The sequence below is a fragment of the Ctenopharyngodon idella genome, chromosome 8, assembly GCF_019924925.1.
Source record: "Ctenopharyngodon idella isolate HZGC_01 chromosome 8, HZGC01, whole genome shotgun sequence".
NCBI lineage: Eukaryota > Metazoa > Chordata > Actinopteri > Cypriniformes > Xenocyprididae > Ctenopharyngodon > Ctenopharyngodon idella.
Window position 1 is genome coordinate 23,057,977 of NC_067227.1, and position 14,224 is coordinate 23,072,200.

Here is a 14,224-nt window from a genome sequence, read left to right on the forward strand (position 1 = left end):
CCAGAGGAAGCCCCTCAAAGGCTAAATGACAAGCCGAATCTCCTGACTCATCAATTCAGCAAAAACATGGTAGCCAGAGAGGGAATTTTTCAATTGTCTTGTCACAAAATACCACATTAAAGAAGAAAACTGCTGTCACAAAGAAAAGCTTCTTGTAAAGTTAAGACACTTGCGTCAGTGTGTGTAGAAGTGCGTATTTTTCAAGTTTCATATATTGCAAAGAAGTTTCGGTAACGGCATTTAAACAGAGCTGTCAACGGTAAAGAAAAATGAGAGTGTCACTTCCTGATCAGGGGGGATGGCTTCCGTTGTCGTCATTTCAGACATCCTTCTGAGTCAAGATGGAAAATGATACCAATTTAATTTCCCATTTGTGGTCACAAAAGCATTAGTTTAGACACGTATTGAAAGTAAACTAAATCAAGGGGATTCCAACCAAACTTGAAAAAGCTTTTAAATCTGTGCCAAAGATGACACTTTGATGTACCTGGTTTCAATCGAATATTTCAGTTTCGATCCCCAAACTTGTTCTTTACGGTAGCACCATGCTCAGTGACTTGCTACATAATGTCCAATTTTGGACATTTTTAATTTTTCCATTTTTTTAAATGTATTTTTAAATTAATTAATTATATTTTTATACAAAAATGATAATTTCCATAATGGATACTAATACATTTGAATATGGTATTTTGGTATTAAAAAAATGCATATTTTTGCTTATTCACTTTTATTCCAGTTTAGTTATGTGCTAATGTGTCTTCAGTATTTAAATGAAAGACTTAGACAAAGTCATTTTATTTTTCATGTTTGTTTTTTTTTAAGTCATGGCAACATATGTTTTTTTTTAAGTTGTAGATGGAATTTTTTTTACAGTGAAAGTCAGTGAGCTCCAGTGTTGTTTTGGAGCCCATTGACTTTCAATGAGTAGAAAAAACAGTTGAAACATTTTTCAAAATAACTTTTTTTGTGTTCCACAGAGGAAATAAAGCAATACAGGTTTGAAATGACATGTGTGAGTAATAATGACAGAGTTTTCATTTTTGAGTGAACTATCACTTTAATATTCCCATTTAGCACATAGCCACTCTGGAATAAGAGTGAATCAGGTGCATGGTTTTACACTGAAATACCATGTGAAAAACTGCCGCAACTGTTTAGCGAATTCTCCCCTCAGTGCAAGTCCTTATAGCCCTCATAGTGGTCACTGGCAGCTGTGCTAAGGTTGAGAAATGAAGCTGACACTCTTTTTCACACACAGCCTGGCAGAGCAAAGACAGGGTGGGTTAAGTCAATGGAGTTGTCTATCTGCACTGTAACAGCTGGGGCATAGGCATTTCAGAGGAAAAATTTTTATAGGGCTCGAGGACACCGTCGGTCTGTCACGCAAACATACTCACTTTCGGTCTCCCGATGGTTCAAACAGATTCCCTACACTTCTTCATTCATTCCCTCCACCTATTCTAATATAAAGAGTCTGTAATCCAAGACGCCCAGCAGGGCTGATCCCCCTAGAACCTCAAACACTTTCTCTCTTTCACTCACACACACATACTCCAATTAGTAGTGGTTTAGTAGAGTGATCGGCAGACAAGGAGTCACAAACAGTGAGTATCATGTAAACGCCTTCCTTTCATTATAAAGCAGACTAAAATGTGTGTGGCTGCCAGTCACAAACACCCTGACAAGTCAAGGACAAGAGCTACTCTTGCACGCACATACAAATCATTCATTAATACATACAGTGGGTCCAAAATATGCAATTTAAAATCCATTTAAACCTGGAAAAGTTCAATATTATAAATACAAATAATATAAACAAATAAAAAGTAACATTTTTTTAAAAATGTAATATAAACGTTTAATAAATGTTTACAACTTTAAAGATGGGTAACACTTTATAAAAAGGTTTCATTTGTTAATGTTAGTTCTGTCATGATAACTCTTGGACTGTTTGGCATGGTAATGGGTATGACAATGTTGATATGTTTGGTTTTGGCGGAATAGATCTGCTACGCTGCTGCTACTGCTGCTGCTACAGACCAAGTACAGGACTTGGTACTGCCAATACATACACAACATGCTGCTGTGAGCAAGTAAGACATGCTGCTGCTGTACAATATAGCGTACATGAATTAACCATAGCAGATCTATACAGGTGGAGGTGGGGAAGGTGGAGGGTTTCTGAAGCGCGCTGCACTGCAAATGCTACCCAAGTACTTTGAAGGTTGACCACGCAATCTCACTGGCTACTGATACAACAGAAACCAATCAGCTGTGACCTATAGATGATGTGATTATGAGCAAGTTGAGTTAAAGGACCTATTAGCCTGCGCCATCTTGAGTTTCATGACAGAACTTTGTGTTTAACCACATTGGTTAACATTAACTAACAATGAAAAATATTTCTAAAGCATTAATGGAAGGATTTTGCGATTGAGACAGCCCTTAAAATGGCCGACTCCCTGATTGAAATGCACTCAAAGCAGCCGGAGCAGCTTTTCTCTATTTACGGATATGACGAAACACGCACGGGCAAGCGGCATATGTATGCAATTTCCTGTGAAAGCCATTCTGACAGGCCTAAAATATAAACACTTATAATAGGCTTACCATAGTGAATCAGGGTAAGACAAAAACACATTTTGGAAGAAGAATTGATGATGTATTGACTCAATATTTAAATTTTGTTAATTTTAAACAAAAAAAGTTGCATAGTTTACCTTTAACAAAGTAATGAATACTGTAAAAATGTACTGCTCATGGTTCATTAGTTAATACATCAACTATTAGGTAAAGTGACCTTATTGTAAAGTGTTACCAATTTGACAAATTTAAACTTAAGTCAAAATGTATTATCAACAAATAAACTATAGCATTTATTAATTTAATATTAATTTATATATATATACTATTGTCAACTGTTAATTTATACAACTTGAAATGTGAAACAAGTCTTAGTATATACAGACATTAACATTAACCTATAAATGTTGTATAGTGCATAATATTTAAAGCAATAACTTAAATTTAACCATATCATAAAGTGTTTAATAAAGATGTCATAAAATCAAATAAAAGCAGAGTTTCACACTCATAGTTGTGTGAAAACAAACGTCTGGTAAATTGGGCTCCACGGCTCAGATAGTTCAGGTGGCCTCTATTAAATTTCCACTAAGCAGAAATGCGAAGAGTTCCAGATGGCAGAATGATGGTGACCTGAAACAGCGGTTGTGATACAGTAATGCATGAGGGGTTTATCAGGGAGTCACTGTTTAATCAGCAAGGAGCCATGTCTGGTTATCACCCGCACTCTTCAGGAGGCTATGTAAGGTCATGAGGAGTACGTGCACACTTCTGATTGAGCTGATGTTAACTATCAGGTGTAGTTTAATATGGAAGCATTGCACAGCTATGCGTGTTGATAGAAGACACCGTTCTGTCATATCACCTGACGCTAATATTTATTAGCTAGAACACGAAGTTACAATATTTTATTAGCCCATTATCACAGGACTGAATCGTATGAGGCCCAGTTAAGCAACAGATTTATTAAAAAGTGAAAAGAAAGTCCAAAAATAAAATGTAATAATTCTGCTTGTCCAATCAAATTACTGTGCAGATGACTGGTTCTTACACTGTTACTGTGATTCCTAAAACAATATGATTTTATTTGCTCACCAAAACAACACATTCTCCGCTTGGTGAGTATTAATTTTGGACTCAGATTTGCACTTTTCTGGATGCCCAGTCCCACTGCGGTCTCAGGGGGCGGTCAGCGTATCTCATGTGGAGTGGAGCAGTAAGCGTGTTGTGAACAGTCAGCACTATGAGCTGTATTCTGCCCGGCTGCCCCACACATTGATCTGACAGATTGATTACCATAGAGCTGCAATGCTTCTGACTTTCATCTGTGACCTCCCTCTGTGTGCATCTCTCTCTCTCGCCATATATATATATATATATTTATACATTCTTTGATTTATTCTCATGCTATTTTATTTTTTCTGTGTGTCTTTTGCTCAGTTACAGTCACTTCATATTTCGTTTTCCCTTTCTCAACTCTCTTGGTTATTTCATTTATTTCGGGGTTTTCATCTCTAGTTAACTTGGTAACTATGGAAAAATATTAATATATAATTGCCACATTCATGTTCTGCTCATAAGTTTACAAACCCCTGGCACAATCTGCAATTTTTTCACTAAAATTTCAAAAATAATAATTATATAGTAATAATAATTAATAAATACAAATAAAGCCAATATATTTTTGTGCATATAATGTTAATATATTTATTATTTTCAGAGTATATGTAAAATATATATATATATATATGCATAAATATATACAGCTTATTTACTAAATTTTAAAAAATCATAATCAAGTAAATAAATTGAAATAATACTTTTTATTTTCTTAGTTTAAGACATCTTACAGATATGACCCTTATGCAACAGAGCAAGTTTTTACTGACATGATATAATGGAGCTTTGATTTCTCTATGAGTTATGTTACTGAATATTGACATATTCCAACTCCAAAGATTTCTCCCTTCAGACAGAGAGACTGCATGTCAGACTCTTTTCACAAGAGTGCTCTCTCTCTCTCTCTCTCTCTCTCTCTCTCTCTCTCAGGAAGCACTGCTCAGAAAGCAGGCAGAGGATTAGGCTAACAGTTATTTACAGTAAATAGCAGGTCTTTCACTGAAATACCTAAAGAATCAGTAAAGTGTGAAAACAAAGTTCCTTGAGGTTGAAACACTTTGATGTTTCTTCATAAGACCCACAAGCTTCAGCCACAAGCAAGCAGGTCTTGTTTCGTGTCAGGAAATCATACCTTTGTCTGTCAGTCCTATTGTGTAACAATATCTCTGCCACTTTAACCATCTTGGACCACCAGTAAAAATATCTCACTATAAAATACTTTTTCAGAGGAAATTATAGTATCAGCCTAACAACCTTAGAGAAAAGTTGTCTTATTATGTTTTGTGTCTCTTATGCTTTATTGACAGTAGCACTCAAGCTGCATAAACTCTTTGTTCTCCCGCATGATTTGAGAAGGATCCAAAGAACATCTTGTGCCATCTGACCATCTAAGAGTTCACATGACCAATGTTACCAATGTCAATTTACTTATTTGATTAGTTACCAAGAAACACAGAACTGAACTAAATATTTATTATTCATTTTACATTATATTTCTTAGTTTAAAATGTACCAAATTACTAAAAATGTGTGTATTTCCAGGAATAAATTAGATTTTTGAATCAATATGGTTTTTCAATATGGTTTCAGACTTATGGACCCCCACTGTATATTTGATGGTAAGAGCTTATTACAATGTAACTTACATCAGCAATTATCACTGACATACCTGTACAGTATAAGACAGTTAAAAATGTTATATATAAAATGTTATAAAAAATAAAAAAAAAGACAAAACGACAAAATGACAATTCTCCTGCTATAACCCAACATGTGCTGCTTTGGTCAACAGGCTGCTGGCCCTTTAAGAAGATAAGCACGCTGAACACCTCCCCCTGTTGGAGGCCGACTGCGCTGTGAACTTGACCTGAGCTGACCCTCCTTCTCCCACCCCTCCCAAATTTCCGCTGCCAGAGCACTGGAGCACATTCCAGCTCCTCTGTGTTTACTGAACATGTGTGTGAGTGTGTGAGTGTGTGCATGTGTGCATGTGTGCACGTGTATGTTTGCTGCATCTTCCTGCTTGGCTGACTAATAGTGCATTCTCACATGTAAAACAAATGAAATGAGAGTCTATGAGTTTTAGTGTCTCTTTGTTCACCGAACACAAACGGCAGGATACCGGGGCCTGGAGACTGAGCCTCAGCTTGACATCTGGCACACATGACTCCAATGCCACCAAACCAACCGTGTGTTCTGGTTCGGTCAAACCACCATCCTGTTTGTTTTGACAAGTGTAATATTTATTGTCCCAGCAAAAGCTTCAGAGCATGAGAGTTATAAAAAAAAAAAAGATCAGAGGAGGACTGGGGCACAAGCCAGGTCATGTGACCCTGCTGGAAACCGATACAGCCCGAAACTGAGCGCTAGATAAATCGTATATCTCTAATGAGGCTGGTAGCCTAATCTTTCAAAAATGTAATTAATTTGATCATCTTTCGAGGGAGCAGTTTCACCCCGAGAGACTTGTGGTTAAAGCGTTTGCGAAGCGAATAGCCTGTTGAATGAGAGAAGGAGGGCAGTAAGAGTAATGGCCACTGTTTCTCGATCTGGCCGCCATGCAGGACCCCCGCCCCACCCTGCTCTTCGCTCCATTAGCAAAGATACCGAAACAGAGCTGAAAGTTTGAGAGCGCACACACATTAATACACACAGCTGCTGCTGCAGAAACACTGCTGGCCCTGTTCAACTTCACCGAGATGAATGGAATTTGAGCATGTCTTGCAAGTGAAAGATGGCCCTGTGCCTTTAAGTGCAAATGCTGACTGTACGCCTCTTTCACTCTCGCCTTTTTCTCAGCCACTCCCCCTTTTCCTTTCCTTGCACTCCCTCTCCTTTTCTCTCTGTGGTGCTGCCGTTAGTAGAAGTGAGGGCGAATGGACACAGTTCCTTATCGGACTGTTTACAACAAGGAGTTTGTAGGCTATTAGGCAGGTCAGGTGACATGCAGGCTGCCTGACTGACCCAGACGACTGAGGGTGAAGGTCGCCTGAGGGGGCGGAGAGAAAAAGAGGCAGAAAAGAGAAAGAACGAGAAAGTAAAGGGAATGAAAGACAGAGAAAAAAGGCAGGCTGCAGCTGTAGACTAAAATAATTTTCAAATGCTTGGCAAGCATTTCTTTCCTTCTACTGCACTCATGCTGATATGATATTGTTTTTGTACAAAAGAATAAATGAATAAAAGTTGATTAATAACATTTTTTAGTTAACAAAAAAGCCAAAGAATCAAATTTTATGAGTCGCCAAACAACAAAAAGACTGGAATATGTGAGTGAAATGGTACGACATACACTACTGTTCAAAACTTTAGGTCAGTATGATTTTTTTTTTTCAAAGAAATTAATGCTTTTATTCAGCAACAAAAGATTTTATTTAAAAAAAAATGCTGTTCTTTTGAGCTTTCTATTCATCAAAGAATACTGAAAAAAATAAATAAATCACAGTTTCAGCAAAAGTAATAAGCTGAACAACTGATTTCAACATTAATAAAAAGTTAGGCCTACTTGAGCACTTGAGCAGCTTATGATTTTGGAAGGATCATGTGACACTGAAGACTGGAGTAATGGCTGCAGAAAAATCAGCTTTGCCATCAAAGGAAAAAAAAATACATTTTAAAAATATACTATAATAGTAAACATTCATTTTAAATTGTAATAATATTTCATAATATTACTGTTTTACTGCATATTTCATCTAAAAAATATGGCCTATTCTTTCGAAAAGCTTTTGAATGATTCTGTATTGCACTGCAAACACAAGTGGAGTGATACAAACGGTAAAAAGTTCCAGTGTTGTTGGCCTATTTATCAGTACTTTTGGAGCGCTGCTCGACCAATCAAATTTGAGGACCGGATTTAACTGCTGTATAAAGAGTTTTTCATTTACAGGTGTGATTGGTATGCATATATCAAAGGTGCACAAATACAAGACTCTTCTGTATATCAAGAGATGTAGAGTACCATGAAAAAGAGAATAAACACAATTCCAACATCATTGAGACCTGGTAATTTAATAAAAGGTTTGGAACACAATCTAATACAGAGGGAATTTGAGAGAGATGCTATCGCACTATTCACGCATACTCAGAATGCTGAGTCACTCTAACTGCTGTCGCACTAAACATGCACACACATACACATTTCATCATCCGGTCACGTTGACCACTCAACTGATCTTATATGCATTGCACATCCTCAACCTACACACATACCATGTGGTCACCGAGACTGAGCATCTTATACTTCTAATTAATTCTGAATCAATGTGAAAAGTGAACGGTTTTACTTTAAAGTTTATAACTTAAAGTTTATAAATTTGTAACTTCTACGTGGTGCCTATAGATCATATATACATCATCTGGGGCATGCGGTTAATTACCGCAGAAAATAATGTTGACTCATACTTTACTCATACTGGTTTTCAAAAACAAGCGGAAAATGCATCTAGAGCAATACATATACAACGGAAGCTTAGGGAGAGCAGAAATGTAATGTTTGTCGTTAAGTTCAAGAAAGTAAGCAGTAAAAACGTTTGTTGTTTAAGCCGTTAAATTTTGAGGTCTGACTACTTTTCTAGGTGGATGAACTTCTGGTTACGGCTTCTCAGTTTGAGTCCTGTGGCTGGAGTTTGCATCACGGATAATTACATCATATTCTTTCAATGTTGTTGCTGGTATCCTCGCGCAGATACAGAGTTACTAAGTTTACATTCAATTTATTAAAGTTATTATTAAATTTATACATTTATTAAAGTCATATATTCGAAACAAAGTGCAAGCTTGCTTAACTGTAAGTTTATTATAGTAAATTCTTTATAAGTTAGTTTTTACTACTATTTTTTGTTAAAAACAATGATTAAATTGAACCTATATATATATATATATATGCACTATCATTCCAAAGTTTGGGGTCGGTAAGATCTTTGTTTGAAGAAGTTTCTTATGCTAACCAAGGCTGCATTTATTTGATAAAAACATAGTAAAAACAGCAATATTTTGAAATATTATTACAATCAAAAATAACTGTTTTCTCTTTGAAAACATTCTAAAAAGTCATTTATTTCAAAGCCGAATTTTCAGAACCCATTAATTCAGTCTTCACTGTAACATGATGCATCAGAAATCATTCCTAATATGCTGATTTTGTGCTTTGTGCTAATCATTTATTATTATTAATGTTGAAAACAGTTGTGCTGCTTAATATTTCTCTGGAAGCCATGATACAGTTTTTTAAGGATTATTTGATGAATAAAAAGATCAAAAGAACAGAATTTATCTTTTTTTTTTTTTTTTTGGTAACATTATAAATGTTTTTACTGTCACTTTTGATCAATTTAATGAGTCCTTGCTGAATAAAATATTAATTTCTTTAAAAAAGTTTCAAATGAGAGTGTATATAAAAATATATAAATTCTGTGTTTATTTGATGTTTATCTCTGAATTTGTGTCCTTTGAATACCTGCAAAATGTTTATGGTGTCACAGTATAGCAGAACCAAGCTTACAGAACCAAGGTTACAGTTCACATGATGAATACAGGGCTAAAGGGTACATCAGACCATGTATCCCAACAGCCTTCATAGAAGCTCCAATTAAACAACAAACATATAGTAGCTTGAAACACATCTACCTGCCTGTCAGAGCAGACCCACTTATTTTAAATGATTTACAGTGTTTGGCTCTGCTTATGTCTTAAACTCCCATTCTTTGTGTCTCTCTGATTAAAACCAACTACACGTCAGTGATTCTGACAGCATAGCTCTGGTTTGTAAAAGTCAACTAGTGCGGTGCCTCACGGTGCATTCTGAGGCCTGCAAGCCAAAGCTGCACTCAAAATTTGGCGCTCCTGGTACTAAGCAGCACAGGATGATGAGTCAACAGCTTTCTCAGAAGAACAAGCCAGAGCATCTTTCTGTGATTTACGCCACATGCCAAAACTGCCACTCCACAAGCTTAGGTTTCTCTGTACCTTTGCACAACATGACTTCCCGTCACGGTTCAGCGGAAGCGTAGTTCCGAGAACCGTCGTTACGGGAACCGTCCACTCCCTTGGTATTGAATGGGCGAGGTTTGTTCACATGTGCAAAAACTATACAAAACCAATGTTAGCGTGGCAAACTCACCTCTCTCCTGCACAAAGTAGGCGAGGTAGAGGTCCAGCTCTTTGACGGACACGCTGATATGATGGGGCTGGACGCAGAGAATGGGATTGGAGCACTGGCCGCCTTTGACCAGCCGTTCCCCGTCCGTGCTCTCCAGCGGGATGCCCTTGAACAGAATCACCATCACCAGGTCCAGACGCCAGACCTTATCCGCCTGACGCAGGCAATCTATGCGCCTCATCTTCCCCTTCTGGTCTGGGTTCGAGAGGACGCAACACGGAGGCTTCTTCCCTGTGATGGACAGCACAAAGTCCTCCCGACACTCCGGCCGGATGTCCTTGCGGAGCTTTGCGAGGAGGCGTGACGCCCACTTCTGTTTGACCTCGGGCTTCTCGCCCAAGAGCTCGTCCTTGACGGCGCGCTCTTCATCCTTGGTCATCCGCTTCTCGTGCTTTTTGAAATACTTGCGCTTGCGGGCCTGCAGGTTGAACCAGGTGTAGGCGAAGGCACGCACGTGCGGCAGCAGCGCCTCGATGAACGGATGGAATTCATCCTGGAAAAGAACAGCAAAAGACGAGTTATTCATTGTGTTTACTCATTGTGTTTTCTGACAAGCAAAAGCCACATCTGCAGTTCAATTCAAGTACAAAGAGGAAATGAATCATCTTGGCTCTGTATGTATTGACGCATTTAATGAAATGCGTTTTTTCCCATTCTGTGTTATTCACCAAAACAGAAAATGTAAATTCCAGATTTATTTTTTTCTAAAAAAAAAAAGTCTCAATGATATTCAACAGATTTCACAGTTAATTGTTTTCTATCCCACCCACAGTCTTCCATTGTTTCCATCTTTTGCCGAAGCCCCATGTGCAGTCATCATTTATCCAATTATGTTTTGTTGACTATTTTCACTTTCAGTGGTAAGTTTTCAACAACAACAACACACACAGATGTACCTCCCAGGCACGTTGCAAACCGCAGTCTCTTAACCGTTTAGCGCGGCATTCATTTGGTCTGACTAATTACTTCCATATTTGACCATTTCTAAAACCCTAAACTAGCACCAGACCGTGCTATAAATGTTACTAAAACCCCAACCGAACATTAAACATGCGCATCTATCAATTATCATTAACAAGACTTGAAGCTCTATATGCACCACCGTGGCCATTTGTGCATGTGTGTGCATAAAACAGTCATAATGAGAGCACTGCCTTACAGTTGTGATAATCATCAGCCAAAAAATCCCCACATGCGAATGAAGTTATGTTCAATAGGAGGGTTTTGTGCTTATGGCAAAGTAATGAAACTCAGACTCAAGCTGAATGATGTCAGCTGTGGCATCAATATAGCATGACATAGTTACCAGCGTGTCACTTTTGCTTAGGCACAATGCAACCACAGAGAGAGAGAGAGAGAGAGAGAGAGAGAAATGGCCAAGGGCTGCTTGGCCGCAGTAATTCAAACAGAGAGAAATAAAGAAAAAGAGAGAGAGAGAGAAAAACACAGCACTCCCCGGTCTGGTTGTGCTGCAAGCACTGAGCAGGTTTTAAAGGAACATAATGAGACGTGACTTCGGCACGCTGTGGATCTCATGCGATAAGTTCTACAGCTTACGGCAGCGAAGGCTCTTACACTCCTACAGATGCTCCACAGAAACCATCTCCTGAAACTTTTACTGTCTTCTAAACTAAAACATCCCTCTTCTTAAACACCTTCTTCAAAACACCACCCTCAAGACCTCAACTGGCGGGTCAAGGGCCAAAAATGAGCCTTAGGTATGTTCTGACAGGTCGTGAACAGCAGCGAAAAAAACAATGCTGAATGTAAATAATGAATGCAACTAGTCGTAAAATCATGCATTTAGGATAGCATTTCAAATGTAGTACAGTTGGACACAAATTATGAAAAGACCATGAACAACTCTACTCATGATAAAATAAAATACAACCCAGACTATGTTAATACACTTGCATCAAGGGGAAAAAAAAAAAGAAATTATTATAATTATTAATATTTTAAATATTAAAAAATACCTTTTCCCTTGATGCATATAATAAATAATAATTATTAATAATTTTACTTAATTTTATATTAGGATTTTACAGACATTTCTGTTTAATACATCATTTACTTTACCAATGCATGTTGATATTAAAAAAAGAACAGAAATCAACAAAAGGAAGAAAAAACAGTGCCAAATATACTTGAATCTAATCACAAATGATGTTTTCAGCAGAATAGTGTTGCTTCAGTGCAACATTTTGAAAGGACCCAATTTGCATATGTACTTATTCAGACATGGAGAACACAAAAACTGACTGCCCTGTCCTTGTGCTGCTTCACAATTGTGTTGAAAAGATTATAAAACCTCTTTTAGGAGTGTTCTCGCTGAGATGAGCTGAAAAAGAAAACCAGATTTAACAGATTTAAACCTAATAGCAACAGCAGGGCATAATGTTTTTATTTCTGGCTATTTCAATTTTTGCACTGGGAGAAGCTGAAAGCAAACAGAGTGCAATAATTGAGAGGTTGAGAGGCCTGTAGCCTCACTGTACACACTCACATCTGTAATCAGTCGACTCAGACGGAACTGATACAGTTACTGAGTAAACTTTACAAAGATTTACAAAGAAAGAAAGAAAGAATATGGGAAATTAAGGCTGACAAAAACCAGAGAACCAAGCTGCACAAACAGACACAAGATATGATGTCCAAAAAACTGCTAAACCCTCCTCAGGTTCAATTGCATGTGTTTAGAGAAACGGTAAGGTTGTTTTATTTAGCTATGTTAATGTTCAAAATAGTTTGACCCAAAATAGTTTCCCAAACTAAATTTGGATCCATTGAACAAATATTCAAACGGACATTCTGGCTTGAGAACTTAAGTCAAGTCTGGACACAATTTGCACCCACTGACAGTGAAAATTTCCAGGAAGGAAACGCCAGGAGGAAATAGTGATTTCAGGAATAGAGGGGGATTAGAGATGGGCCTGTTTCCCTGCAAACGTGTATGGATGTATTTTCTTCTCTTTAGAGCTCCTTTCATTGCTCTAGCTTCAGCAGCACCAACCACTCCAGCAAAAATAAACATTTGTTGGGCATTTTCTCCTTTCCGCAGCATTGGAAAAAGCTCAGAGGCAGGTCAAATGAGGCCCAAACCTGGCTTAAGCACACATAGGACTGGGAAACTGTGTAATTTCTACACCGCTAGTGTCGCTAAACAGAATTGCAAACAGGTTTCCTGAACACGACCAAAATTACGACCAGTATATATCAGTATATATCATAGTTCCAAAGGACCAATTCTGCAAAAAAATAAATTAAAATAACTAAATGAATTATTAATAAATGAATTAATAAATAAATGTGTTTATGTATATATATATATACACATACATACGCACACACAAGCATACGTCACTCGCACACCACAAAGACTGGACATCGCACTGCACACAGAAACATTCAGGAGCACTTATCAAAAGTTGCGACTTTTATTAATAAAATAGCTGAAGTAATTAAACTCACAGCTTCATTGTCAATAGATGCTGAAAAGACGCAGGTAATTCACACACACATCTCTCATCTCTCTCTCTCTCTCTCGATAATTAATTTAAATAAATGCTATAATTCATTAATTTGAATAAATATTACCTCACACACAACATTATCTCCATGTCTGATTCAAAGCGGGCAGAATGCTAGATCTAACGAGCTGTAACTGATGAAAATAACCATCATTTTTACCCTTGCGGTCAAATATTGCGCTCCAAACATCAATAACAGTTTTAACTTGTCAATGCTGCCAAATGACCATGGTATTAACGGGATAATCCATGACTAGCTCTGCATTAAACAATTTGCGTCAGGTGGTTCTTTGCCTTCACGTTGTGCATTAAAATCGTGTAATGCACAGCTAGCCGTGGATTATCCCTTACATAATATATATTAATTAAAAAGAAAAAAAAATGGATTAAACATTAAATAAACGTGTGGTAATGAATAATTTGAATTATCAGGCGAGTTAAATACTTAATAAATGAAAGAGAACTAGATGACACAAATAAAAAGGTTTGGTTACTCGTAACATGAATAAAAGGTCTGGCATCAGTGCAAAAACAGCATCACATTAAATTAAAAACAAAACACTGAATAAAATTAAATTCTGATTAGATGAGTGACATCTAAAGCTGCTGTACAGGTGATAATATAGAAAACACTTAGATATGTCACAATACATCATTACATTAATGTGGCAAGTTATAAATGATTAGCTATTTAAATCATAAAAAAATAGTTAAATAATAGGTTAGCCACAACGCACAGCAACCTCTTAATAACAAGTTGTTCCTCATCTTGACTATTTTGGTATCCTTAGTAATTTTATATAACTTTCTGTGTTGCTAACAAGTACATAAA

General features: G+C 37.1%; 1 protein-coding gene across 6 annotated transcripts in view; it reads right to left on the bottom strand.

The window, feature by feature from the left end:
- Nucleotides 1-14,224, bottom strand: part of nfic (nuclear factor I/C) — a 128,486-nt gene that overhangs the window by 68,437 nt on the left and 45,825 nt on the right. For all 6 annotated transcript variants that reach the window (XM_051904611.1, XM_051904615.1, XM_051904614.1 and 3 more), the window contains exon 2: nt 9,824-10,355. In XM_051904611.1, the coding sequence (XP_051760571.1) occupies nt 9,824-10,355 (532 nt within the window). The remainder of the gene's footprint in view (nt 1-9,823; nt 10,356-14,224) is intronic.